Source organism: Esox lucius, chromosome 5 (genome assembly GCF_011004845.1).
Source record: "Esox lucius isolate fEsoLuc1 chromosome 5, fEsoLuc1.pri, whole genome shotgun sequence".
Taxonomy (NCBI): domain Eukaryota; kingdom Metazoa; phylum Chordata; class Actinopteri; order Esociformes; family Esocidae; genus Esox; species Esox lucius.
This window is the reverse complement of record NC_047573.1, coordinates 16,205,916-16,233,276: the sequence shown is the minus strand read 5'-3', so window position 1 is coordinate 16,233,276 and position 27,361 is coordinate 16,205,916. Positions and strand designations below refer to the sequence as shown.

Here is a 27,361-nt window from a genome sequence, read left to right as displayed (position 1 = left end):
AAAAACACAAGGTTGAGACAATAAGTGTAAGAGTTTTACAAGTACTAGTCGCTGGTTTCTACAGGATTAGCAATGAAAACCTCACCAGTGATCAGTTGTTTTATACAATGACTCACTCTACTCTCTTTCCAGGAAAAGCCACCAGAGGGCAATAGAGTCCCTGCAGGCCAGTCTAGATGTGGAGGTCAAAGGTCGGGGGGAGGGGTTGCGGGTTAAAAAGAAGCTGGAATCTGATCTGAATGAGCTGGAATTACAAGTGGACCTGCTCACCAAGAACAATACGGAACTCACCAAGAACACGAAGAAGATGCAGCAGCAGATCAAAGTTAGAATCAACACCTCCATCATCATCCCTCTCATCTCTTTTTTTTCAGTTTTCCCTTTTTGCTTTCCTGTCTTTGAATACCTCCTTTGTCTTCTCTTTGACTTGAGCAGCATATAGAATGTGATGTTTCATTGATTGATTAGTTGATTGGTCCCTCGTCTTTATAGGAACTGCAGGGCCAATTAGAGGAGGAGGTCCGTGGGCGGGAGGAGAAGAACGAAGGGCAGGCTGCGTTGGAGCGACGCTGCCTCCTGCTGGTGAGCGAGGGAGAGGAGACGCGCGCTGCGTTGGAGAATGCAGAGAGACAACGCAAAGCACTGGAGATTGAACTGACAGAGACCAACGACAAGTACAACGACCTCAACAACCAGGTTGAGTACTGAACACACAAACTAGCAGTTTATATTAACATCAACAAACATTTACCATTCACCACACGTTAACAATTAAAAGTTCTCCATTTCATACTTTTCCCTCGTGATATTTTCTGTTATTATGTACTTTATAAGATATGAAGTGGGAAAATAATCCAGTATGGGGCTGGATTCGAACCCACGCAGCCTGCATTGACCGTTGGACCACTCTAGGCCCCAGTCTCAATCAAAAAAACAGACATGTATCAGCCCTCTTCAATACCCCGTTGAATGCATGTTCTACGTCAAGGGGCTATGTTGTAATCACACGCTGGTCTTGTACACTCTGGTAGTTCCAGTCAGCGCTGAGCGGCAGGAGGAAGATGGAGGTGGACCTCCAGGCTCTGCAGCAGGAGCATGAGGAGCTGCAGAATGAACTAAGGGGAGCCAGCGACAAGATCAAGAAAACTAACTGTGAGGTAAGACATCCCTTAAACAGCCAGTGTGAAGGGTCAGTCCCTGTGAAGGGTCAGTCCCTGTCAGTGTGAAGGGTCAGTCCCTGTGAAGGGTCAGTCCCTGGCAGTGTGAAGGGTCAGTCCCTGTGAAGGGTCAGTCCCTGTCAGTGTGAAGGGTCAGTCCCTGTGAAGGGTCAGTCCCTGTCAGTGTGAAGGGTCAGTCCCTGTCAGTGTGAAGGGTCAGTCCCTGTCAGTGTGAAGGGTCAGTCCCTGTGAAGGGTCAGTCCCTGTGAAGGGTCAGTCCCTGTCAGTGTGAAGGGTCAGTCCCTGTCAGTGTGAAGGGTCAGTCCCTGTCAGTTTGAAGGGTCAGTCCCTGTCAGTGTGAAGGGTCAGTCCCTGGCAGTGTGAAGGGTCAGTCCCTGGCAGTGTGAAGGGTCAGTAGCTGTCTTTTAGACTGCTGGAGTGTTCCTTGATGTCCTGCTCTGTGTGTAGGCAGCGCGTGTGTCCGAGGAGCTCAGGTTGGAGCAGGAGCACGCCCTACACCTGGAGCGTGTGAAGAAGGGTCTGGAGGCCCAAATAAAGGACATGGGCACCAGGCTGGATGAGGCTGAGCAGATGGCCCTCAAAGGAGGCAAGAAGATCATCCAGAAACTGGAGGGAAAGGTATTGCACATAAAATGTACTCACTACTCCTTAAAATAGCAGAGGCGGACACCCTAGTTGTTAGTGTTTGGCCAGTAGTTGATAAGTTGCTTGTTCGATCCCCGAATGTAGGTAAAAATAATATTGTGCCCTTGACCACAGCATTAAACTCCCTGGTATGTGATCCTATTTGCTCCTTTTAGTAATTCTAGGTAAGAGTGTCTGGTGAATGTTTCTAGTGCCCCTTGGATGTAAAAGTATCAGAAACATTGTAAACAAAATGGTAACTCCACCTACTCCTTCAAAGTTGTAGTTTGTAAGATAGTTTTTACATTTATGAAACATTTTACAGTGAGAGTGCCATCAAAATGTAATGACTGACGTGTTGTATCTATCTGAAGGTGAAGGAGTTGGAATTGGAGCTGGACACAGAGCAAAAGCGTCATGCTGAGACTGTAAAGACCCTGCGTAAGAATGAACGCCGTCTGAAGGAGCTGCTGTTCCAGTCCGAGGAGGACCAGAAGAACCAGCACCGCATGCAGGAACTGGTGGAGAGACTCCAGAACAAGATGAAGGCCTACAAGAGACAAGTAGAGGAGGCGGTAAGACTTAAGATTTTACACCTAACCCAAGATGCACCACAGCCTGTTGGGAAGTTACCAAGGCCAGTGGGTAGAATAAGCAAGGAGGTTGACAGAGCCAAGCTAACCAGATCCTTTGTATTTGAAATGTTCCTTTATGGGATAATTCAATTCAGCCTCGCCCAACTCCAAGAAAAACACCATATTTAGAAGCGTTGGCAAGGAGTTAAGTTTACACCTTGGACCAGAACAATGTGTAAAGATCAAGTATTTAGTCGATGAGAGTCCTGACCTCTTCACGTGGTAGTTAGTGGAAACACTTTACATGTACACAGGATCGTGTGTTCTTTTTGTGGTAAGATTATCAGTCTGTCTTTCTCTAAATCATTAGATCGTCATGATTTAATATTTTTGCTTGGACATTCAGGAGGAGCAGGCAAACATGAACCTGGCCAAGTACAGAAAAACAGTGAATGAGCTGGATGATGCTGAGGAGAGGGCAGACATAGCGGAGTCAGCACTTACCAAGATCAGGACCAAGAACCGTGGCAGCTTCGGCAAGGGGTACTCCTCTGTAAGTCTCATAACCTTGAGTCGATTTTTTCTCACCTGTGCTGAAACTGCGGGTCACATCTGTGGTGTAGTTTAAATCTATAGATCTGTTTTTTATGTTGAGTTGTTATCAGTCAAGTATATGTTATCAATGTTGTCTGTATGTTTTTATTCCCTTGCATGTTTCCAGGGTTACAGCACACCCTACCCCGGGGGGATTGTAAGATCACCCAGTTCTGTGGGGTCAGAGGGTAGAGGTGAGAAGATCATCAACGATGACAACGACTCTGTCAGCTCCCTCGTCCCAGCCTATCTGAACTCCCTGAAGAAGCTCATGATAGAGTAATACCTCAGGGAGTAAAGAAACATGTACCGTCCTGTGTGTTGCCTTTTAAGACAAAACCAGTATCCCTTCATAAAAGCAGTGTCAGTATTTTATCATTCTATTATTTTATATAAAATTATATAAATGATCATTTTAAATAGGTTGTTGTCCAACTGATTTCATACATGCTGTCATCCTATCGGGGTATTACAGTTTAGTTATAATTCTGAGAACTTTGACATCCATTACTACAGCACACATAGGTATAGTCTCCATCTACAAATTATTAAATATTGATTCATGGTTGATAAGCATTGATTGACACATTTAAGAACTAAAAAGGGAGGTCAAAATGGAGATGTCTTCAAATGTCCCTCTTTACATTTTCTCAGCCACAGTGTTTGACCAAGTCAAGATAGGACCCAGTGGATTTTATAACTAGGGGCAGAATCCTCACATGTATATTTCATTTGTAACTCACATCTTTCACAAGCATCTGAGGTTAGAACCAAATGCCGTCCAATAGGAATTTTGTTCCTATTGACAAAGACACTATAACAAAGTTTACCTTTTTATAATGTGCAAAATGTTTACTTTCATCCATATAGTGCTATATCGCAGGCCAAAAAAATACATTTTATTGTTCAATGTGAAAATGTATTTTTAGGATTTATTTTTATTATTACTTAAATATATTATTTTACACAAGGTATTTTATCACAAACACAACCACTTCCAAAAGTAATATGGTTATATTGTAAAATAAAAAAACAGCAGAAAGAATCTACCACTTGCTCTACTGCATTTTGTTATATAGTTTAATGTAAAACACGTTAATGCCAAACATTTAGCACTGATGTAATATGGAGAATTCAGTGAAGTTGAACATCAAAAGGTTTGTGTTACACCATTTACAGCACTCTGGTCTTCCACTACACCCAACAGCACACATTTCAGTTGTTTTCCCAGTTAAAATGAATTGAGGGCCTGGTGATTTGTAGGCTTGTTGAATCAGGTGTACAAAATGGAAATATGTTCTGGTTTGGGTACTCAAGGACCAGAGTTTGGAGCCACTGACAGTATATTAATGTAAGAGTCTGTACAACATGTAATCATCTAGTAGCAACATGTAGTGGACATGTGTATTATGCACAGGAAAGAAATGGGATAATGCTATACTGTAATGTAAAAGCAAATATTTCAGTTAAGGATATGAATCCAGTCCGCCTGTCTCTGAAAGTTATTTGCATTTGGTAAAAAAATAAGCATAGTAAAATCAGTTTAATATATTATCTGTACCACCACTCCTTTTTTCTGTACACCTCATTATCATCAGTTTTGTTGCAGATTTATTTCACAATATGCAGCGTCCTTCACTGTCTCTACTTCTAAACCTCATTATCTTACATACTGTACAGTACATTCATCTTGTATTTACAAAATCTAAAGCACATCTAAAGCACAGTCCCTTATAACAGACATGCAGCTGTACAGCCTCATAGACTCTGCTGAAACCTTTGATAGATTTTATGTGTTGGAGAAACATCACAACATATTCTAGATGTGTTAAGTATGTCAATCTCTCTTCAAGTAACCGTCCAGTGAAAATCTCACTTTTAAAATGTAATATTCTGTTAACTTGCTCTATATTCTTATGTGGCCAAAACATAAATAAAATAAAACACTTCAACATGATATCATTCTCCTGAGGAGGATGAGCAGGCCAATCAGCAGTCTAGTTGCAATAAAATCTTTAATGACCAGTACACCCCACTCCATTGCTACACAGAAAAGCTGCTTGTTAACAATTAAAAATATTTGGATGGAAAACCATTTCCCTCAAATTGTAAATAACTGTGTCTTATTTTATATAAAATCTAGAAACACTGGGCAGTAACTTTCAAAAACACTAATTTGATATAGATTTCCTGAATCAATGTTCGACCTAAAAATATTTTGTTCACCCCAATTTTTTATGGCGCAGATAAAATATACTATTTTTATTGGAAAGCATTAAAAGTACAGTTTAATACATAGCAGCAGCTGTTCGATTTCATAATCTCTGCATCAGTATTTCCCTTGCGCAACAATTTACAGTGTGTTTCAAAAACACACAGGCTCAGTCCCCTAGGCTTCTAATAAGGCCCATACAGTATGTACAGGTCCACGGCGTTCGGTCATTTTGCTGAAAATATTCCCCTCACCCAAGTTGGCGCCGCAAACACTCTGCCGTCCCTGTAGGGCATATTGAACACTGTCTGTCAGGCACGTCCTCCTCAAGGGCATCTAGACGTCCTGAGGTCATCTTTACTGATGGGCCCGATGGTGTTGAAGACCCCATTTAGATGTCAGGCCTCGGATCCAAGTGTGTGACCCCGAGAAGCAGGCGTGTTATATCTCAATGTTCACAGGCCTGATGTCTCCCGTCTTATTCTCCTTGACCCAGAGCTCTCGGTCTTTAGCTGGATCCACACACTGTAACAGCTGGTCCACTGGCTCCATGGTCTGCAGGGAAAGTAGGGGAAAATATTTCTACCCTGACGGTTGGTGTGAAATAGCGGACTCTAGTGGTACGAAAAGGTAGCGCTAGACTTACGCTCTGGTTAAACATGTCCGTCTCATGACGCAAGGTGGTGTACTGACATAGATGCTGTCGTATCATCTCGACCCTCTCTACCTCCAACCTCTCCAACTCCTGAAAGACAGCGATTTGGAAGCAGAATTTTTTGATTACCTACTTCAGGTTGATCTTTTGTGTCATTAAAAGCCTTGATTGCCAGCCTCACAATTTCTGAAGACAGCTGAAATAGACACAATCTAGCAATTGAGTTACAGACAGATTCACTGTGATTCTAAAGAGTCTTACCAGGCTTGTTGTAACCATCTCCTCAAACCATTTGGACTGTGACTGGTTGTACAGGTCAACACAGCGCATCAGGTCATCTCCTGGAAGAGACAACATACTGTTTAGACAAGGATTCATTCCCCAGAGGGCCACAATGAAAATGTATGCAGTTTGTTAAATTACTTAAAAGTAGATGTACAATTTTGGTTTGAAGAGTATAAAACGGTTGCTCCATAATGTCTACAGTAGGGGGAGTCAGAGTCCAAAATATGATGTCCCTACTCCTTCCCCAACTAACTGCTAGCACCAACAGTAGCTCATATTACAAACAACCTGCTGAATTGATCTATATTCAGTTTCAACAGGATGTTGGAGTCTTATATAGATAAATTAATATTGATGATCCGATCTACATTTCAATATAATACATTTGAAGAACAGTGTAGTAAATGAAGATGACAACATGCTGTAGCATATCCTGCTAATACAATAACATCCGAAAATCTATATACTTCCTGATTTGTGACCATCCCAAGACAGTGATGTTCCATTTCCATTCCTTCTTTCCCAAATCTGTTTTATCATTTGTCAGCATGCAGACACACTGTGTTGAATTAGTAATAGCATGTATTTTGAGAGATGTGGTAGACTGTGTTTATTTAGGGAAGTGCAGAGATCTATGGAGACAGACTTGTTTTAGCGTTGTGTTGGTGCTCTCTCCATGCCTCCTTCACACTTTCTGTCATAGCTGGCACATACAAACTATCATCACCAGCATCTGCTGCTGTTCTTTACACAGATTACATAAGCAAGGAGAAGGATATAAGTGTATGTCTAGAGAACAACTTCCCAACTACATCCCTCTCCTAACTAAGCGTGATACTAACAAACAAGATCCCTCTACTAGCCTAGCGTGGTATTAACCACCCACATCCCTCTACTAGCTTAGCATGGTAATAACCAACAGGATCCCTCTACTGGCCTTGTGTGGTACTAACCAACCACATCCCATTACTTGCTTAGCGTGGTACTCACCAACAAGATCCCTCTATTAGCTTAGCGTGATACCAACCAACCACATCCCTCTAATAGCCTAGCGTGGTATTAACCAACCACATCCCTCTACTAGCCTAGCGTGGTAGTGTGCTCACTCCATTCACTAATCCCAGTGACCTTTGATCCAGGCTCTGACCTGCTTGTGTGGATTTCCGCCGGGCCTTCTGGATGTCCTCCTCAATCTTGTTGTTTAATTTGAGCTCCATCTGCTGAGTCTTCAACTCTAAGTCCTTCTGTCTGTCCGCCAAAGACTTGCGGGCCTACAGGGTACAGACAGTTGTTTAAAGGTTTTGTCTGTCCGCTAGAGTCTTCCATGCATGGTGATGCATTCTGATGTGAATGGGGACGTACTACACCGAGCTGCAGTAGAGAAATATCTCTATGATGGATTTTAAGGAACCGACGAGACTTTGGGATTGGCTTTTGTTACCTTACAGTCATATTCTAAAATGAATTACATTCTTCATCAATCTACACACAAATGTGTATAAAAAATTAAAAACCATGATCCACCTCAGGTAAGGTCAATTGATTGTACAAACCCGATTCCAAAAAAGTTGGGACACTGTACAAATTGTGAGTAAAAAAGGAATGGAATAATTTACAAATCTCATAAACTTATATTTAATTCACAATAGAATATAGACAACATATCGAATGTTGAAAGTGAGACATTTTGTAATGTCATGCCAAATATTGGCTCATTTCGGATTCCATGAGAGCTACACATTCCAAAAAAGTTAGGACAGGTAGCAATAAGAGGCCGGAAAAGTTAAATGTACAGGTAAGGAACAGCTGGAGGACCAATTTGCAACTTATTATGTCAATTGGCAACATGATTGGGTATAAAAAGAGCCTCTCAGAGTGGCAGTCTCTCAGAAGTCAAGATGGGCAGAGGATCACCAATTCCCTCAATGGTGCGCCGAAAAATTTTGGAGCAATATCAGAAAGGAGTTTCTAAGAGAAAAATTGCAAAGAGTTTGAAGTTATCATCATCTACAGTGCATAATATAATCCAAAGATTCAGATAATTTGGAACAATCTCTGTGCCTAAGGGTCAAGGCTGGAAAACCATACTGGATGCCCGTGATCTTCGGGCCCTCAGACGGCACTGCATCACATACAGGAATGATACTGTAATGGAAATCACAACATGGGCTCAGGAATACTTCCAGAAAACATTGTCGGTGAACACAATCCACCATGCCATTCGCCGTTGCCGGCTAAAACTCTATAGGTCAAAAAAGAAGCTGTATCTAAACAGGATCCAGAAGCGCAGGCGTTTTCTGTGGCAAAGTGGAAAAGTGTTCTGTGGTCAGACGAATCAAAATTTGAAGTTCATTTTGGAAAACTGGGACACCATGTCATCCGGACTAAAGAGGACAAGGACAACCCAAGTTGTTATCAGCGCTCAGTTCAGAAGCCTGCATCTCTGATGGTATGGGGTTGCAGGAGTTCGCGTGGCATGGGCAGCCTACACATCTGGAAAGGCACCATCAATGCTGACAGTTATATCCAAGTTCTAGAACAACATATGCTCCCATCCAGACGTCGTCTCTTTCAGGGCATTTTCCAACATGACAATGCCAGACCACATACTGCATCAATTACAATGTCATGGCTGCATAGAAGAATGATCCGGGTACTGAAATGGCCAGCCTGCAGTCCAGATCTTTCACCCATAGAAAACATTTGGCGCATCATAAAGAGGAAGGTGCGACAAAGAAGACCTAAGACAGTTGAGCAACTAGAAGCCTGTATTAGACAAGAATGGGACAACATTCCTATTCATAAACTTGAGCAACTTGTCTCCTCAGTCCCCAGACGTCTGCAGTCTGTTATAAAAAGAAGGGGGAGGGGATGCCACACAGTGGTAAACATGGCCTTGTCCCAATTTTTTTTATATGTGTTGATGCCATGCAATTTAAAATGAACTTATTTTCCCCTTAAAGTGATACATTTTTACAGTTTCAACATTTGATATGTCATCTATGTTGTATTCTGAATAAAATATAGACATTTGAAACATCCACATCATTGCATTCTGTTTTTATTCACAATTCTACAGTGTCCAAACTTTTTTGGAATCGGGTTTGTACATGGAAAGGCACACACCTGTTTATACAATATATTTTGTGTCAGAGCATAAACCAAGCCATGAAGTCAAAGGAATTGTCCATAGTGCTCCAAGACAGAATTGTGTTGTGGCACAGATCTGGGGAAAGGTACCAAAAAAAGGTCTGCAGCACGGAAGGTCCCCAAGAACACCTTGGCTTCCATCATTCTGAAATGGAAGTTTAGAATCACCAACACTCTTCCTGGAGTTGGCCTTCCAGCCAAACCTTATGGATGTGACCAAGAACCTGATGGTCACTATGAAAGAGCTCCAAAAGTGACTATGTGGAGATTGGTGAACCGTCCAGAAGGACAACCATTTTCACAGGACTCCAGCAATCAGGGCTTTATGGTAAAGTGGCCAGACTAAAGCCCCCCCTCACTAAAAGGCAAATGACAGCCATTTTTGAGTTGACCAAAAGGCACCTGAAGGACTCAGACCATTAGAAAAAAACATTATTAAACCAATATTGAACTATCTGGCCTGAATGCCATGCCTGATGTCTTGAAGAAAACAAGGGACTTATCACCTGGCCAATACCATCCCTATGGTGAAGCATGGTGATGGCAGAATAATGCTGAGGGGATGTTTTTCCTCTACAGGGACTGCGAGACTACTCAGGATTTAGGGAAAGATGAACAGAGTAGAGACAGAACCTTGATGAAAACCTGCTCCAGAATGCTCAGTACCTAAGACTGGGGCAAAAAGTCCCCTTCCAGCAGGACAACAACCCTAAGCACATAACCAAGACAAAGCAAGAGTGGCTTTGAGAGTCTGTGCATGTCCCTGAGTGGCCCAGACAGAGTCCAGACTTGGGCTCTAACCTGACAAAGCTTGAGAGGATCTGCAGAGTAGTATGAGATAAAATTCCATTCCACAAACAGGTGTGCCAAGCTAAACCAACAAGGCGTCAATAAAGTGCTGAGGAGAAGGGTCTAAATACTTATGAAAGTTTAAAATTTTAGAAATTTACAAATATTTCTGAAAACCTGTTTTTGCTTGGTCATTATTGAGAATTGTACGTAGATTAGATTGTTTGTACATTGTATGTAGATTGTTGAGAATTGCATGTAGAAAGAATATTTGGTTGTAACGTAAAACAAAATGTGTAAAAAGTGAATGGGTCTGAATACTTTCAAATGCACTATAAGATGGTTGAAAATGTCCCCAACCTGTGGCCATTTTTCCCCATTAAAAAGTTATTATTTAGCCTAAAGAGTACAGGTTTAGAGTTAAAATGATGGTTTGGGATTTCTAGTTAAGGTTTAGGGTTAAAAGTTAAGGTTAAGTTTAGATCTAGGGGGATTAGGGGTTAGGGTAAGCATTATTTGTAATAGAAATACATGTTGGTCCCCAAAAAGCCCTAACTAGTATAGTAATACAAGAATGTGTGTGCTTGTGTTTTGACAGGAAACAGTCCTCCACTTAGAGACTAAATGTGGAATTTTAATGACATGTGAGAAGATTCCTAAATTCTGCAGCTGCCAAGTGCAAGAATGATTATATGATGACTTTTGTGTCTTTTTATGTGTATATTTTTGTGTGTACATTACATCTCATTGTGACAGGATATATACCTTTTCCACAGCTGTGTGGCGTCCAACCAGCTGTTTCCGTAGTTCTGCAATGTGATGGTCAAACCTCTTCATGTCCTTCTTGAAGTTGTCTCTGAATGTCAACAGAGGCTTCTCCACTTCACTCTGGAGCTGAAACAGTTAAATGCAAACCTGGTGAAGTCACGTATAAAAACAACTGGCCTTTCCTCCAAGAATGACATACTGTGTTGACATTTTGCTTTTGTCTTTTATTTTATGGCTGTATCTTATATCCAGTTGTTAAGAAACAACTGTCTATAAAAGCCCCTTTTACCTATCAAATGTCTGACAGAGCCTTCAATGATTTATATAAAAAAGTGTCTCATAAATATAAAAGTAGGTCAATGTAGAGTTTGATCGGGTAGCTCCTTTATTTTGATTGATCTGAAGACCAGGAGATTATTTAGGGAGGAAGCATACTGGTACCAACAAATTGTTCAAAAGGAGCTGATTGAGTTGAATAGGACATATTTTAGACTATAAAGCCATATTTAGGAGTGCATGCATATTTTCTCTCTCTCTCCTAGATATTACAATCTGCTCATTCTCTCACTCTCCTTCCCCTCCACTACTCAACCTATTTTCTCTCCCCTAAAGCGCATGCTGTACTAAATACAGCACATCTGTGTGTCTGTCTGTCTCCAGAGAGCCCCAACCCTGACGTTGTTTCCTCCACTCAGTCCAGCTGGACTCCTGGCTAGAACTTCTTTCTTCCCCTCCTCCTTTTCTATCCATCCACTCCCCTTCCCTCACGTTCTCTGTCAGTCCCCCCGTTGCTCTCTCTCCCCGTTTCTCTCTATATAATACTCACACACCCCTGTCCCTTTCTACCCCATTCTCTCTTTCTCTCTCTCTGCCAAGATAAACCAATCGTACATGTGTAATTCGCAGCAAGGGGCTGGAGAGTGGGCCTCAATTAAGTGTTACCAAACCATGGTAAACACTGCTTGATAGACTATACTGTGGATTGAGGTCATTTCAAGACACAGTCAGTGAAAGAGCAACAGTTAAAATGTTGTCCCATTTCTTACAGCAGGCTCCACTCAACAGCTGGAATGGAATTGCGTTATGAAGTGTGAAGTGTAATCCCATGAGGAAAAGTGTAATACAATGTGTTACCTTAGAGGAAAATTTTAGGTGAACCTCAGCTTCGTCAGCCAGACTCTTCTTCAGCTGAGCCCAGGCTTCCCCCAGAGTACTGCAGAACAGAGAGAACACAGCAGGTTAGACTACAGCACAACCACAACCACAGGACAGAATATACCGCAGCACATTTGTATTACATTTTTTTTTTGGGGGGGGGGGGGGGGTATATCCTGTAAAAGTTAAGCAGCTCTTAACCCAGGAGGTACGACCACACAGAATGCACCGATGGAGAGAGAGAGAGACCGAAAGAGAGAGGAGTGAGGAGAGTGTGCAGGAGAGAGAATTAAAAAGAAGAGGGTGTGAGGGAGGGGGGGAGAATAAGAGAGTGTGTGACAGAGAGGAAAGTGTGAAAGAAGGAGAGGAGGGGTCATGGTGCTAATGAGAGAGAGAGACAGAATGAGATGAGGAGAATTGTCAGGCCTGCTCCTGCCAAACAGAGAGAGAGATGAGGTTCAACTGAAGGGCCAGTTTAAAAGTTCATCGACAGTATAGAATCAAGCAGGCAGCCCCCCTCACAGCTGTGTATGGTCCTTGCCAAGTTCACACGCTGGTTAAGAGGATGGATGTGAGATAAAGAAGAATTCCTTCGAGGCCTTTCTTTCTTTTTCCTTTGAGCACTGACTTTGCTGATAGCTATTTCATTGAGTTATATATACACTAACTCCTTTTGGGTTACGTGGTTTTCTAACCTAGCTATACTTAGATGAATGCAGTGTCTGCTAAAGTACTCAAATAATTGGTCTATAGCCAGGTTCTGTCAAATAATGTAGTGTGGGAAACTTTATAATAATCTTTCATACAATTATACTATTGCCAACCATGTCAATTTACCTAAACCAAATCAATAGAATATAAACACAAAGGTGACGGGATGCTGATATTAACATTGATTATAGCAGAGGGTAGCATATATTGTTAAAACTAACCTTAAACCAGCAGAAATGACCAGCAATTTCAAAGCCAAGGAATGTCAATGAATGAGACATCAGGCTAGCCTTGAGAACTATGCAACTTCTCCTCTGAGAATGAATCAGGACTTCATTCCAAACACTAACTGAATATTTATCCAAGGGCCATAAATTGAACCAGCAGCAGGCCCATAAGGCACTACAAGCTCTGGGTCTGGAGCTGAGGAGTACAAGGTCTTAGGCTCTTCAGCCCTTTTACCCCTAACTAGGTGCCATCAAAGCACCGCTCTGAATAAAAGACATATGTGGAATTCTCTCTGACTGACATTCATACAGGCTACATTCCTAGAGCACACAGGGTTCTGCCCTCTTCTCTGCCACCTGCACTTTAAAATACACTACATTAAGAGAAGAGAGACATAGATGAATAGAAACTAAGCTACACAGGTTTGCTTTATACAATGGGGAAAACAAGTATTTGATAACCTGCAGATTTTGCAGGTTTTCCCACTTAAAAAGCATGTAGAACTCTGTATTTTTTATCATAGGTACTCTTTAAATGTGAGTGATGGAATCGAAAACAAAATTAATTAATTTGCATTTTATTGCATGACATAAGTATTTGATGCATCAGAAAAGCAGAACTTAATATTTGGTACAGAAACCTTTGTTTGCTTGATCAGGTTTGCGCACACTGCAGCAGGGATTTTGGCCCACTCCTACAGACCAGATACAGACCTCCAGATCCTTCAGGTTTCAGGGCTGTCGCTGGGCAATACGGACTTTCAGCTCCCTCCAAAGATTTTGTATTGGGTTCAAGTCTGGAGACTGGCTAGACCACTCTAGGACTTTGAGATGCTTCTTATGGAGCCACTCCTTAGTTGCCCTTTGCAGAAAAGCATCCCCAAAGAATGATGTTTCCACATCCATGCTTCACGGTTGGGATGGTGTTCTTGGGGTTGTACTCATCTTTCTTCTTCCTCCAAACACGGCGAGTGGAGATTACACCAAAAAGCTCTATTTTTGTCTCATCAGACCACATGACCTTCTCCAATTCCTCCTCTGGATCATCCAGATAGTCATTGGCAAACATCAGACGGGCCTGGACATGCGATGGCTTGAGCAGGGGGACCTTGCGTGCGCTGCAGGATTTTAATCCATGACGGCGTAGTGTGTTACTAATGGTTTTCTTTGAGACTGTGGTCCCAGCTCTCTTCAGGTCATTGACCAGGTCCTGCCGTGTAGTTCTGGGCTGATCCCTCACCTTCCTCATGATCATTGATGCCCCACGAGGTGAGATCTTGCATGGGGCCCCAGACCGAGGGAGATTGACCATCATCTTGAACTTCTTCCATTTTCTGATAATTGCGCCAACAGTTGTTGCCTTCTCACCAAGCTGCTTGCCTATTGTCCTGTAGCCCATACTAGCCTTGTGCAGATTAACAATTTTATCCCTGATGTCATTAATGATTAATCATTCATTTTGCAATGGAGACCAGGTCAAGAAGGACTCTAGATTATAGTGTTAATGCTGCAGAATTAATCCTAAATGTATTCATGGCAAGTTTCCCATATTCATTTTCTCAAGACAGCCGCTCAAATCATCCATACTCCAGAAAAAACTCGGCAACAACATGTTTTGTGAAATAAATCAACATTTTCTGTACCACTGGAAACGCACCACATGAATGGTACCAAATTCTAATGATAAAAACTAGTCACATGCCCCATTACAGTAGACAAATGGTAAATTCAGGAATAAATTGGCAGTTTTTCTGGGCTGGGATGTAGGCAGGTCAGCAGGCAGGGCAGGAGCGGAGCAACAAAACAGTGATTGTCCAGGCAGCCAGGCGGACAACAGAGCAGGGCAGAGTGAGTGGAGATAATAACAGTATTGTGTTTCCCTCTGGGGAAATGGTTGGCGTGGGCGTTCGGAACTCACTGGCATCGTCTAGATTCTAGAATACACGTATATGAAACAAATCCACCCAACTCTGCCATTCTATCACAATAACACTGGTACGGTCTGTGCAGCGTGAGGGAGAGGTCAATTAATAAGGCTGTAGAAAACTCACAGAGGAGGGGTTAGCAGTCCGGACTTTAAGGCAGGAGAATCATAAATTGAGCTGTATACTTGCCATGGCACCATGGTAACAGCCTAAACACAGAGCTCCTGGAAACGGACACATTCGGTTTATTACAAAGTTTCTTGTTTCTGATAACATTCAGCTGTATTGAATATATCTGGTTGGGGGGAGGGGGGGGGGTTCAACAGATTTACAGATGACTGAACTGACTGAATTATAGCTAGCTGCTGGTTTCTGTTTTGGTTTGAAAAATGCATCTAGTAACCTTTGGTGGTCCAGAGGACTAATTGACTGCCTCTGGTAAACATATGAACAGCAGCCTGGGTAAAACTCAGCCATCTCTTTCTGCATCTGTTCTTAAGAACACTGTCTTTACTGTCTTTACCACGGTCTCTCTGTCATCTAAGCATGAAATATCCAAAAATATATAGACCAGTAATAAAAAAAGAATGCATCTTGACTTAGTACCAGCTTTTCTTCCCACTGGCTACCATTTGCGGATCTTTTGTGAACCTTATTTGAGTAGTTGTATAACGCATAAGAGGCCTAGGATATGGAAGGGCTGAGGAAGAGGACTCGTAGTGAACACAGCTGGCTACTATCATGAACTTTGTGCGATGGGCTCTCTGGCACCCACTGTGGCATAAACCAAGTGGGCCCCACGCAGAATGGAAGTTTCCCAAACCTGACCTGCCCTCTACGGGATCAGTAACCAGCCAGAAGAGGACTGGTCACCCCTCTGAGCCTGGATCTTCTCTGGGTTTCTTCCTACATTTCGGCCTTCTTAGGGAGTTTTTCCTAGCCACTGAAATTCAACACTACTCTTGTTTGCTCCTTGGGGTTTAAGGCTGGGTGTTTTTGTAAAAGCACTTTGTGACAACTGCTGTTGTAAAAAGGGCTTTATAAATACATTTGATTGATTGATTGCAAGCCAATCCCCCCTCAGGCCATCACCTGACCCATTCCATCTTCAGATGAGGCACCATTCAAAGACTTGACCTCAGTTAGCTGACCAGTCATGATATCTCGCTTGTTAGTCGTTTGATCCTTCAGAACTGCTTTAAGATTTTATGAAAAGCACTAAAGCACTACTATAAATTATTATTCATTATGAACACGATTGTATGAACAATCTCACAAGTTCAGCAGTGCTTTCAAAATTCTGCTCCCTTCCATGTCTCTATTCTTCCCCATAAAGACCCACGAAAACCACTTACTGGTGTGCTGGGAGCAGATTTTTGTTAAGTCTGGTACAGTGGCTGGACTGTACTACTGTACATAACGTTTGTGTAGTAAATGTGGTATGCAGCCGGCCGATTAGAGCTTGCCCTCCCTCTTTAGCGTACCCAGCAGCCTCTGCCTGCCTTCCCCTGGAGTATCTTATTCAACAGTATCTGCTCACATGCCAGACTGAAGAGGGCTCCCAGGTCTCTCTCAAATGTAGGGTCCCTCCATCTCAATTTTTATATCAACACAAAGAGTAGCAAGAGCACGACGAGGCAGGATAACCTTGACCTACACCAACCCAACCAATGCATGAAGGTGAGAGTCAATGTGCACCACCCAACCCAACCAATGCATGAAGGTGCTGAGTCAACACGCACTACCCAACCCAACCAATGCATGAAGGTGCTGAGTCAATGTGCACCAACCAACCCAACCAATGCATGAAGGTGCTGAGTCAACACACACCACCCAACCCAACCAATGCATGAAGGTGCTGAGTCAACACACACCACCCAACCCAACCAATGCATGAAGGTGCTGAGTCAACACGCACCACCCAACCCAACCAATGCATGAAGGTGCTGAGTCAACACGCACCACCCAACCCAACCAATGCATGAAGGTGCTGAGTCAATGTGCACCATCCAACCCAAGGGCCCAAGTCATTGTCGGTATGCTATATGCAGGATTTGAAACCCCGGCTACAATGACACAGCTGTACCGCAAGGCAGCCACTTTGCCGCTGTGAAATTCAGAAGTCTGAGTAATGTTTGTTTTCCAGCATTGAGACACATCTTCCTAATTGCCGTCAAGCATGTTCAGAACACAGCTATTCCAGCTGTGACACACAAGCACACTCACATACAACTTCCTTTTTATTAAGGAAATGGCACTACCTACTCACCCTTCTTCCTGTCCAGCGAGAGGAATCTGTGACAGCTTAGAGAGGTTCTTGGCATATTCCTCTTCTATCTTTATTCTGAAAGAGGGAAGGTTAAACGTTGTTACCACATAATTGCAACATTTAATGAGTCATCTGTCCTGTTTTGCGCAAAAACCAAAAGTGCCATATTTTGAGAAAGAATAATTTCTCTTGATGCCCGCAACCATGAAGAAACACTCTAAAGTGACAAAAGCATGACTATAATAAATTTTCCGTTTTATTTAGGTGTTATTTAATAACAGTAATTATCCATCATACTGTAAACCTTGTATTTGTATGAATTGTAGAGACAACTTGTGGCTAGATAAATTGGCTGGTCTCACAAGTCATGTGTAGAGGTGTATTTATGTTTTTTTGTGGGACATTTTGGTTTTAGATTCTCACAGCAAACGAAGAGACAAACCAAATCCATCATACATGCAGTATTATATTATACCATTCAACAATACCTTAATTTACTGTTTACACCTATACACTGTACAACCATGCTCACTGGTCTACAAAGATCAAAGATCTGGTCTTACATTATATTTGTTTTAGCTGGGATTAACACTGTATACCAGTTTATCAGAAACATCTAGCAAATTTAAAGTTACCATGGGTATATTAATTCTGCCAAGCAAAACATTTTAGAGGAATTACCTGAATTCTAACTTGCATCTTAAAATATTTTTTCAGTAGAACTCACCCCGGCCCAGGATGTAACATAAGTGAAAAAGGTGGAGGCAAAACATGCAGCTTTTTCACTCAGTGAAACTGTTTATGAGCCAGCCACATCATGAGGCCATATGCTGATACACTTTTCAGAAATGCCCAAATGTCACCGGAATTCAGGTTTGACCCACATTATATCTGCTACTGCATGATACAGACATCACATTTTGTGTAAAACATAAAAATGCTAAAGACAAAAAAACAAGTAGGGAAACATTAGTATGACTGGGATTACAAACTCGGATAATAAAATTGAGTTTTGTATTTACCTTTCTCGTATAAACTCAGCCATCTCTTTCTGCATTTGTTTGCCCTTCAGCTGTTTCTGCAGTAAGACCTCAAACCCTGAGACAGAACTAGCACCCTGAGGGTCCCTCTTATCGGTCTACAGAAACAAAACAACACAAGACAAATAAGAAACAACAATATCTAGTGTTAAATCAATCATCAAACAATCTAAGAATAATATGTTGACTACTTTCACAAAGGGATTAGGCAGTATTGTAGTTTGAGCATCACTGAGTTGTATAGTACAGAATAGATTTGGTATTGTCATATTGTATTGTATTTAATTCCATGGTATGCATTCATACTATGGCCAAAAGAAGAACAACTGCAGTCGCTGAATGCTGCAGTGTCTAATGTTGCTTTCACATTTTTATTCATATTCTAGTCTGAGCCATAGGGGAGTAAAACAAATGATTTTTACAGGCTAGGTATCAGAGTTTTAACTCACCCAGTAACAAAGTAGTGTGGTCAAAGGTGATAAGGGCTGTTTCAATTAAACAATGTCATTAAAATGGTGCACCATGGCGTCTATTATTTCAGAACAGAAAACCACAGAAGAGATGTGCCGCAGAAAAATGTGCCACAGAAAAATGTGACGCAGAAAATGTGCTTACTGAAGTTCAACATGTTGTTCAACAATCGGTTTGCATAACCAAAGAATCTCTGCACAAGCTGTCAGAAACCATCTCAGGGAAGCTCATCTGCATGCTCGTCGTCCTCATCGGGGTCTCGACCTGACTGCAGTTCGTCATCGCAACTGACTTGAGTGGGCAAATGCTCCCATTCGATGGCGTCTGGCACTTTACGGATGTTCTCTTCACGGATGAATCCTGGTTTTTACTGTACAGGGCAGATGGCAGACAGCGTGTATGGCATCGTGTGGGTGAGCGGTTTGCTGATGTCAACGTTGTTGATCGAGTGGCCCATGGTGGCGGTGGGGTTATGGTATGGGCAGGCGTGTGTTATGGACAACATTTTGCACAGAGATACCGTGACGAGATCCTGAGGCCCATTGTTGTGCCATTCATCCACGACCATCAGCTCATGTTGCAGCATGATAATGCACGGCCTCATGTTGCAAGGATCTGTACACAATTCCTGGAAGCTGAAAACATCCCAGTTCTTGCATGGCCAGCATACTCATCGGACATGTCACCCATTGAGCATGTTTGGGATGCTCTGGATCGGCGTATACGACAGCGTGTTCCAGGTCCTGCCAATATCCAGCAACTTCGCACAGCCATTTAAGAGGAGTGGACCAACATTCCCCCGGCCACAATCAACAACCTGATCAACTCTATGCGAAGGAAATGTGTTGCACTGCGTGAGGCAAATGGTGGTCACACCAGATACTGACTGGTTTTCGGATCCCCCCGGACTCACCCCTATACAGTGAAACTGCACATTTTAGAGTGCCCTTTTATTGTGGCCAGCCTAAGGCACAATCTGTGCAATAATCATGCTGTGCAATCAGCATCTTGATATGCCACACCTGTGAGGTAGATGGATAAACTCGGCAAAGGAGAAGTGCCCACTAACACAGACTTAGACAGATTTGTGAACAATATTTGAGAGAAATAGGCCTTTTGTGTACATAGAGAAAGTCTTAGATCTTTGTGTTCAGCTCATGATAAATGGGGGCAAAATCAAAAGTGTTGCATTTAAAATGTTGTTCAGTGTATGTATCAGTGTGGTGTAGTATGACTGTAGTGTAGTGAACTGTTTCAGTGTGGTGTATTACGACTGTAGTGTAGTGAACTATATCAGTGTGGTGTATTATGACTGTAGTGTAGTGAACTATATCAGTGTGGTGTAGTATGACTGTAGTGTAGTGAACTATATCAGTGTGGTGTAGTATGACTGTAGTGTAGTGAACTATATCAGTGTGGTGTAGTATGACTGTAGTGTAGTGAACTATATCAGTGTGGTGTATTATGACTGTAGTGTAGTGAACTATATCAGTGTGGTGTATTATGACTGTAGTGTAGTGAACTATATCAGTGTGGTGTAGTATGACTGTAGTGTAGTGAACTATATCAGTGTGGTGTAGTATGACTGTAGTGTAGTGAACTATATCAGTGTGGTGTAGTATGACTGTAGTGTAGTGAACTATATCAGTGTGGTGTAGTATGACTGTAGTGTAGTGAACTATATCAGTGTGGTGTAGTATGACTGTAGTGTAGTGAACTATATCAGTGTGGTGTAGTATGACTGTAGTGTAGTGAACTATATCAGTGTGGTGTAGTATGACTGTAGTGTAGTGAACTATATCAGTGTGGTGTAGTATGACTGTAGTGTAGTGAACTATATCAGTGTGGTGTAGTATTACTCTGTGGAGTGGCCAGTCTTACCCAGAAGTAATCACAGTAGCTCCACTCGTCTGGCTTCAGCAGCTGCTGTTCAGGCATACACATAGGAAGCGGGAATGTCACACAGTTAATCTGAGAGGGACAGGAAGGGAGGTACAGGAGGTGAGCGGAATGGGAGGGAAGAGAGAGATAAACATTAGGATAACATCTTTGGTTGTGGATCACATTTTAATTCATTTAATACGATTCAGTATGAAGGGTCTTAAGAGCTACATAGATGTGCAGTTATGTAGAATGGCATGCAAAACATCTATACCTATACAACTACTGTACACACCCACCCACCCCCATATTACTATTCAGTATGCTCTGCCACTGTTGCTCTGGCAACACTTCATCTCTCAGTTCCAAGAATAATATTATTATGAACATGTTGTCATCATATTACTCTTTGAATTTGTCAATTATTTGATCATTTCAGACGGTATTATTAAAACCACTCAAAACACAGTAAGAACAACTGTCAACCTTGACCTGACATTAGCCCATAGCAATGAACTGGTGTGTGTGTGTGTGTGTGTGTGTGTGTGTGTGTGTGTGTGTGTGCGCGCGTACACTGCTCACTACCTTCCTTCAACAGGCTGTTTACAGCAAGTGCATGTGAAAAGGGGATAATGACATTAAAGATAAAATGTTTAATGTTTTCATTCTTCCTACTTCCAGATTGTAGTTCAAAACGGCTGCTAAAAAACCCACATATGGCTTCCGTTCCGCTTCTTGCTCTTTGTCTGTACTCCTCCCAAATACACACACACACACACACACAGCATCTCCAGCTGTCTTCTTTCTTGCACAAGCTTCTCAATTTCTGTCAGCTTCCACCAATCGATTGCATTACCCATGGTTGCTGTGGGAACTGAGAGAGCAACATTGAGCCCTAATGCACACTCTTCTCTGTTCATGACACGTGCATCTCACCAAGATATTCTGCTTTCCCATAACACTGCTTGCTCATCCAGGACGTATACACAGGTACATTTACATTGAGAAAAGAAAACATAAACCTTTGTAATTGGGACCAATTGTACATTTGTAATGCATTTGTTATTCGTAACCTACTGCACTAGGTTCTCTTGCAGTATTTCCCTGTATTTTACCTTCAATTGTATCAAAAGGTACAGTCCCTGCTACTGAGAAACACCCCCAAAGCATGATGCTGCCACCACCATACTTTAAGCATGGGCAGTGTTAGGTTTGTGCCACACATTGCACTGAATCTTTGAGGCCAGTAAGCTCTATCTAGGTCTCATGCGACCACAAAACCTTTCGGTTTCACAGCTGGTTCACTTTCATGGTGCCTGGCAAAATAATAATTGATACAAATCTGCACACAGGGATATCCAAACACTTTTTAATTATTAATATTAATTTGTACCCTTTTAATAATCTATGACTTCACTTCATCTTTAACTTCTGTGTAATGCTCTTTGATCTTTTAAAAGTGGTATTTTCATTTTACTTCCGCTTTGCAGCCTGAACAACAGTCCTTTAAAAGTGGCGTTTCCATCAAGAAAATGTGACATCAATTTCAATGTCTTACAGGTGGAGGCCAACAGTAAGGTACATGTCTTTGTTACAACATGTTTTTTTGGGGGGTAAACTGGGAGGTTCCACAGCACAGGGATTCAATACTTATGCAATTAACATATTTCTGAACATAAAACCAATTTCAGCAAAATGAGAACATTTATCAGGGGTTTCAATGGTTTCTAACATCACTTTGCCACATGCATTGTTCATGTGGGTTTCGGGTCTGTGTTCAGTCAGCATCAGGTCTGTTTAAGTTAGTACTCACTGTGATAGTTGTCTCTTTGCTCTGTCTCCGGGTTGGTGATGTAGGACCTGGACTCTGTTGAGAGAGATAGGATGCTCCGTCAAAACCTTCCTCCGTGTCCGACATGGTCTCTGACTAACATAGACAAACACACTCACACACACACACACACACACAGGAGCTTCCCTAGAGGAGCTCTCAAGGAGCAACGGTGTATGTTGCCTCTGCTCCGGTTACTTATGAAAGTGTGTGTTGCAGTGCTGAGTAGGGAGGCACATTGGTAAAGCAGACTAGCGTACATTTGGATGCTGGTGTGTGTATAGCTCAGAATATGTCCCCACATCAGCAATCTCTGTTTGTGTGCGTGCGTGCATGCGTGCGTGTGTGTGTAACTGAGTGAATGTTTGGAGAGAAACAGAGAGAGTGTGCATAATGTGAGGGAGGGGTATAGGCTGATAATAAAAAGTAGTGGCTGGACAGAAAGAGAGGGACATAGTATGAAAGAGGCACAGACCATCCGTACCAAACCCACTGAAGCCAAACAGGGAGAAAAAGGGAATGAGGAAAGGTGGAGGGCAGGGGGTTATTTACTAAGTAAAGAGTGGTTTCATTAGTAAGCTAGAAGAGCAGGTGGGAGACACGCTTGGCACTGGTGAGGTGTAGAGTGCGTTTGTTCCAGGTCTAAGAATAGACCCCACAGAAATCCACACAAGGGTTTAGGGGAAACAATATAATAAGGGTTAGTGCTCGAACTGGGGTTTGTTTTCGGTTCAGGCATCGAGATTAGGCATAAAGGTATACAGTATATACACAATGTATGGTCAGGGGGCCGGAGCATCAATCGTTTTTTTCACAAACAGATATTGAATGGTACTGAAACAAAAACACTTTGGCCCATGTGCTGCCTGATTCTCTCCCTTTGTCTCAACTCAAATGAGTACTCTTCTAATTATGATCTGGGGATGAGATTATGAGAAGAACCATGATGGAGAAAATCCTGGCTTGTGATAATGAGTATTGTACTCATACTTCATGATGATGGGGTATGTGTTTGAGCTGTGTGTGACAGTGCGTGCATGCATTCCCTTATGGGTCTTTGTTTCTGTGTCTTTCTGTGTGTGTGTGTGTGTGTGTGTGTGTGTTGAGGGGTGGGGTAACAATGGCATTACAATATGGCCACATAAGAGAGATCTGCTGTTTGAACATGAATGCGATGCGCAGGTTATATTTGTAGTGAAAGCAGAGAGGTGTGGTGAAGGCAGTGTGATGAAGGCAGAGGGGTGAGATGAAGGCAGTGTGGTGAAGGCAGAGGGGTGAGGTAATGGCAGTGGGGTGAAGGCAGTGTGATGAAGGCAGAGGGGTGTGGTGAAGGCAGTGTGATGAAGGCAGAGGGGTGAGATGAAGGCAGTGTGGTGAAGGCAGAGGGGTGAGGTAATGGCAGTGGGGTGAAGGCAGAGGGGTGAGGTAATGGCAGTGGGGTGAAGGCAGAGGTGTGTGGTGATGGCAGTGGGGTGTGGTGAAGGCAGTGTGATGATGGCAGAGGTGTGTAGTGATGGCAGAGGGGTGTGGTGAAGGCAGTGTGATGATGGCAGAGGTGTGTAGTGATGGCAGAGGGGTGTGGTGAAGGCAGTGTGATGAAGGCAGAGGGGTGTGGTGATGGCAGAGGGGTGTGGTGAAGGCAGTGTGGTGTGGTGATGGCAGAGGGGTGTGGTGAAGGCAGAGGGGTGTGGTGAAGGCAGAGGGGTGTGGTGAAGGCAGTGTGGTGTGGTGATGGCAGAGGGGTGTGGTGAAGGCAGAGGGGTGTGGTGAAGGCAGTGTGGTGTGGTGATGGCAGTGTGGTGTGGTGATGGCAGTGTGGTGTGGTGAAAGGTGGGTGGCAGGGAAGCAGATTCAATGACAATTTGAACATTTAATTAGTGCATTATGAAATTGGGGGGGGGGGGGGTGGCGATCCAAGACTCTATATGCCCTGAAACATTCCACTGTGCTGCAACAGTGTGAAGCTCGGTTTCCTCAAAACAAAGAAATAACTGCCGGGGTATCGGCTCAGCGTGCTGCTGCCATTAGATGGGAGCATATTTCTAATGTGTGTTCATAGAGAGAAGACTGGATTCAGGGGAAAGGTGTGCTATCCTTCCTCTTTAGCATGGTGATGACAGTGTGTGTAAAGTAGACTTAAAGACATGGAAATGTCTTTGTGTTTGCATAGATCAGGGGCTTAATTGGGACTATAATTGCATCAATGAAATGAAGAGGATGCCTGCCTTACCTGCGGTTCTGAGCTGGGCTTTCTGACCAGACTGACTTGGGAGTTTTCCTTCTGATGCAATGGACTGCCACTAGAGTGAAACCCATTCACTGAAGGAGCGGTAGAGAGGAAGAGAGAGGGGGATGGGTAGAGAGAAAGAGAGAGGGACAAGGAGAGGAATAAAAAGACAGGCAGAAGGAAAGAGAAACGCTGTTTACTGTGCAACAGAGCCTGAAGAAAGAAAAAAAAAAGACTGTTGCACCTTCAGTCTTCTGCATTATGGCAGTCCAGCGTGAGTAACGGCTGTTCCCATGACGGGACACACCTCTCTGGGTAACTGTCTCTCTCCCTGTCCCCTATATTACCAGTGTACAGCCTCAGTGTGGGGAGGACTAAGAAGAGCATCACGTTGACGACTGCGTGCTGTACAGACTGCCCAGACAAGACAGAGAGAGCGGCGAGTCATTGTATCGTTTGTGTGTCAAGGGAATATATTATACAGTCCTTCTGTTGATTAGTCCTGCTAAGTTTAAGAGCTGCCATAATTTGTAAGTATGCTTAAGCAGCACAACCCAGTTTGGGAATGAATGGAAGTACTCGTGTTTTGTTAGCTTTTTTCACCCTCAATACGAGAAGAATAGCAGTTCTGTACCTGTGCATTCAGTCTATCGGGCGTAAAAAAGAAAAGATAACAGTGGATCGTTCTTTTTGTGTTTTGAGATAAAAGACAGAAAAACGATTAGCTCTATGGTGTTGACTCCACTAATCCCACACCAATGAACCGTTTACAGTAGAAAGTGTATACATTTGAGTGTCAGGGATATCAGAGAAGCTATCAGCTACAAGAGAATCTATGAGCCATCAGAGAATCTCTACTGTCCTGTGGTTTGTTAAAGGCCTTTAGCAGGTGCAACAGCCGGTCATTACCGGGAGGCTCCAATAGGCGGTGCTTGTTGGCATTGTATCGCTCTCCAGCAAAGGAAAATGGGGACCAGGGAAACAATCCTTGTGTCATCCGCTCTACTGACTCCCTCAGGCGCCTGATTGAACAGTGTGTAAATAAGCACAATGTCTGGGTGGAATGTCTTAAAGAATGCATCTTTGACTCTCCTGTGGTAGTTGAGAGCTGTTGCAGTAAGACTAGATTGTAACTACTTTTCTGCTAAGATAAAATATGGAATTATTTTAACATGGTCATAAGAATGACCATTTAGCAATTTAATTTAAAGTAACCCTGTAGGTATTTTAGACAGTATATTCGATAAATAATTTTAAAAATGACACTGAATTTGGCCTACTGCTATGTCTTGTAGAAACACATTGAGTAAATCAATTGCACATGGTAAAATGTATTGCATGTGAGTAAAGTCACAGTCATTTGGGAGAATTGCTGTGCATGTGTATTTGTTTACACGCTTGTGTATGTTGTTTCTATGCATATGTCTGAAAAAGTGTGCTAACACGTGCTTGTATGTATGGACTGCATGTCAATAAGTGTGTGTGTAGGAAAGCATTATTTCGCAGTTCGGTGGGGTATCCTGCTATGTTATGTGAAACTGATGGGATTAAAGAGGAGCCATAATGTTAGACTTAACATGAAACTCCACTTTGAGGTACAGGATCACATTCAATGCAATCACAGAACATTCAGTAACTCTCCTTTCCATCTTATCGGTATTCAGCCAAGCTTTCCCCTGAGACCATACATTTTAAGACTGTGAAAGCTTGCTTGTTGCAGTTGCTCTTGTCATTTTAAGAGCATAGTACTGTGGAACCAGCTGACTTCAGATCCCAGATAAAACAGGAAGCCACAGTGTGCGCGCGCATGCATGGTCAAAGGCCTATGTGGAATAGAGGTGTTCGGGTTAGAGTACCTATTGGTAGTGAGTTCTTGTGTTTCAGAGGGGTTTTTGGGGTCCCAGGTACACTGGAAGGTCTCTCCCACGTTGTCTCTGGAACCAGACAAGATCATTAAAGCCAGTTAATTTGTGTGGTCAGAAATACATAGGCATGCAAACACATTTCACGATACATTTCTTCATAATGTTGAGTGTCTAATAATCCAACAAAACAACTTATTTGGGACAATAACGGTTTGCAACTTATTTTCACAGTGAAGACCTCATTTCTCAATGCATGTGTCCCCACTCCAATCATGTCTGAGGTAGCAAGTACTAGACAAGGGGACAGTTACAGGGCTAGACAAGGGGGCAGTTACAGGGCTAGAACTGTGGGACAGAAATGACTAAAAAAGGGGACCATTAAAGAACTTGAAGAGGGGACCGTTAAAGAACTTGACGAGGGGACCCTTAAAGAACTAGACAAGGGGAACCTTAAAGAATTAGACAAGGGGACAAAATAGCTTTTATTATATTTGTGTCATTGGCTCAGACTCCGCTGCCTGCCTGTACTAGGCAAAGAGAAAGACAGAGCCATAGAGAGTGACACAAAGAGACTGAGAAAGTGACACAGAAGAGAGAGAGACTTGGCAGACAGTCTTGGAGGAGCAGAATCTCTCTTTTATATCTAATGTATAACAACACAATAGCTCATTCTTGGTTAAAAGGTGCTTTCTGCCTCTGATTCTCTGATAGCTAGTCAAAGGAAATGAATCCGATGTGAGGAATGGGATATGGATTGGAGACAGACCATATAATCAGGTTAGAACTGGGGAATTGTGTGTCACTGAATACTTCTCTCAGGACCTACAGCAGTCACATGGACATCCTGAGAAGGGACAGTGATCTCTACATGTCATTATGCTAAACGATATGATACATCAAGGAAGGATTAAATCGAATCTCGACAACAA

The 27,361-nt window shown here is 42.7% G+C and overlaps 2 protein-coding genes across 6 annotated transcripts in view; one reads left to right on the top strand and one right to left on the bottom strand.

The window, feature by feature from the left end:
- LOC105023056 (putative uncharacterized protein MYH16) overlaps window positions 1-4,048 on the top strand; it is a 47,687-nt gene extending 43,639 nt beyond the window's left edge. For all 5 annotated transcript variants that reach the window (XM_020046782.3, XM_020046785.3, XM_010891944.5 and 2 more), the window contains 7 exons: window positions 133-325; window positions 493-696; window positions 1,032-1,157; window positions 1,626-1,796; window positions 2,177-2,377; window positions 2,784-2,930; window positions 3,099-4,048. In XM_020046782.3, the coding sequence (XP_019902341.2) occupies window positions 133-325; window positions 493-696; window positions 1,032-1,157; window positions 1,626-1,796; window positions 2,177-2,377; window positions 2,784-2,930; window positions 3,099-3,254 (1,198 nt within the window). In that variant the 3' untranslated portion in view covers window positions 3,255-4,048. The remainder of the gene's footprint in view (window positions 1-132; window positions 326-492; window positions 697-1,031; window positions 1,158-1,625; window positions 1,797-2,176; window positions 2,378-2,783; window positions 2,931-3,098) is intronic.
- Window positions 4,038-27,361, bottom strand: part of gas7b (growth arrest-specific 7b) — a 50,563-nt gene continuing 27,239 nt past the window's right edge. The window contains exons 3-14 of the mRNA XM_010891854.4: window positions 26,424-26,501; window positions 24,571-24,659; window positions 22,323-22,376; window positions 20,510-20,599; window positions 18,140-18,255; window positions 17,118-17,192; window positions 11,965-12,043; window positions 10,828-10,956; window positions 7,271-7,394; window positions 6,100-6,179; window positions 5,830-5,928; window positions 4,038-5,738 (exon numbers count right to left, since the gene is read on the bottom strand). Of these exons, the coding sequence (XP_010890156.2) occupies window positions 5,625-5,738; window positions 5,830-5,928; window positions 6,100-6,179; window positions 7,271-7,394; window positions 10,828-10,956; window positions 11,965-12,043; window positions 17,118-17,192; window positions 18,140-18,255; window positions 20,510-20,599; window positions 22,323-22,376; window positions 24,571-24,659; window positions 26,424-26,501 (1,127 nt within the window). The 3' untranslated portion in view covers window positions 4,038-5,624. The remainder of the gene's footprint in view (window positions 5,739-5,829; window positions 5,929-6,099; window positions 6,180-7,270; window positions 7,395-10,827; window positions 10,957-11,964; window positions 12,044-17,117; window positions 17,193-18,139; window positions 18,256-20,509; window positions 20,600-22,322; window positions 22,377-24,570; window positions 24,660-26,423; window positions 26,502-27,361) is intronic.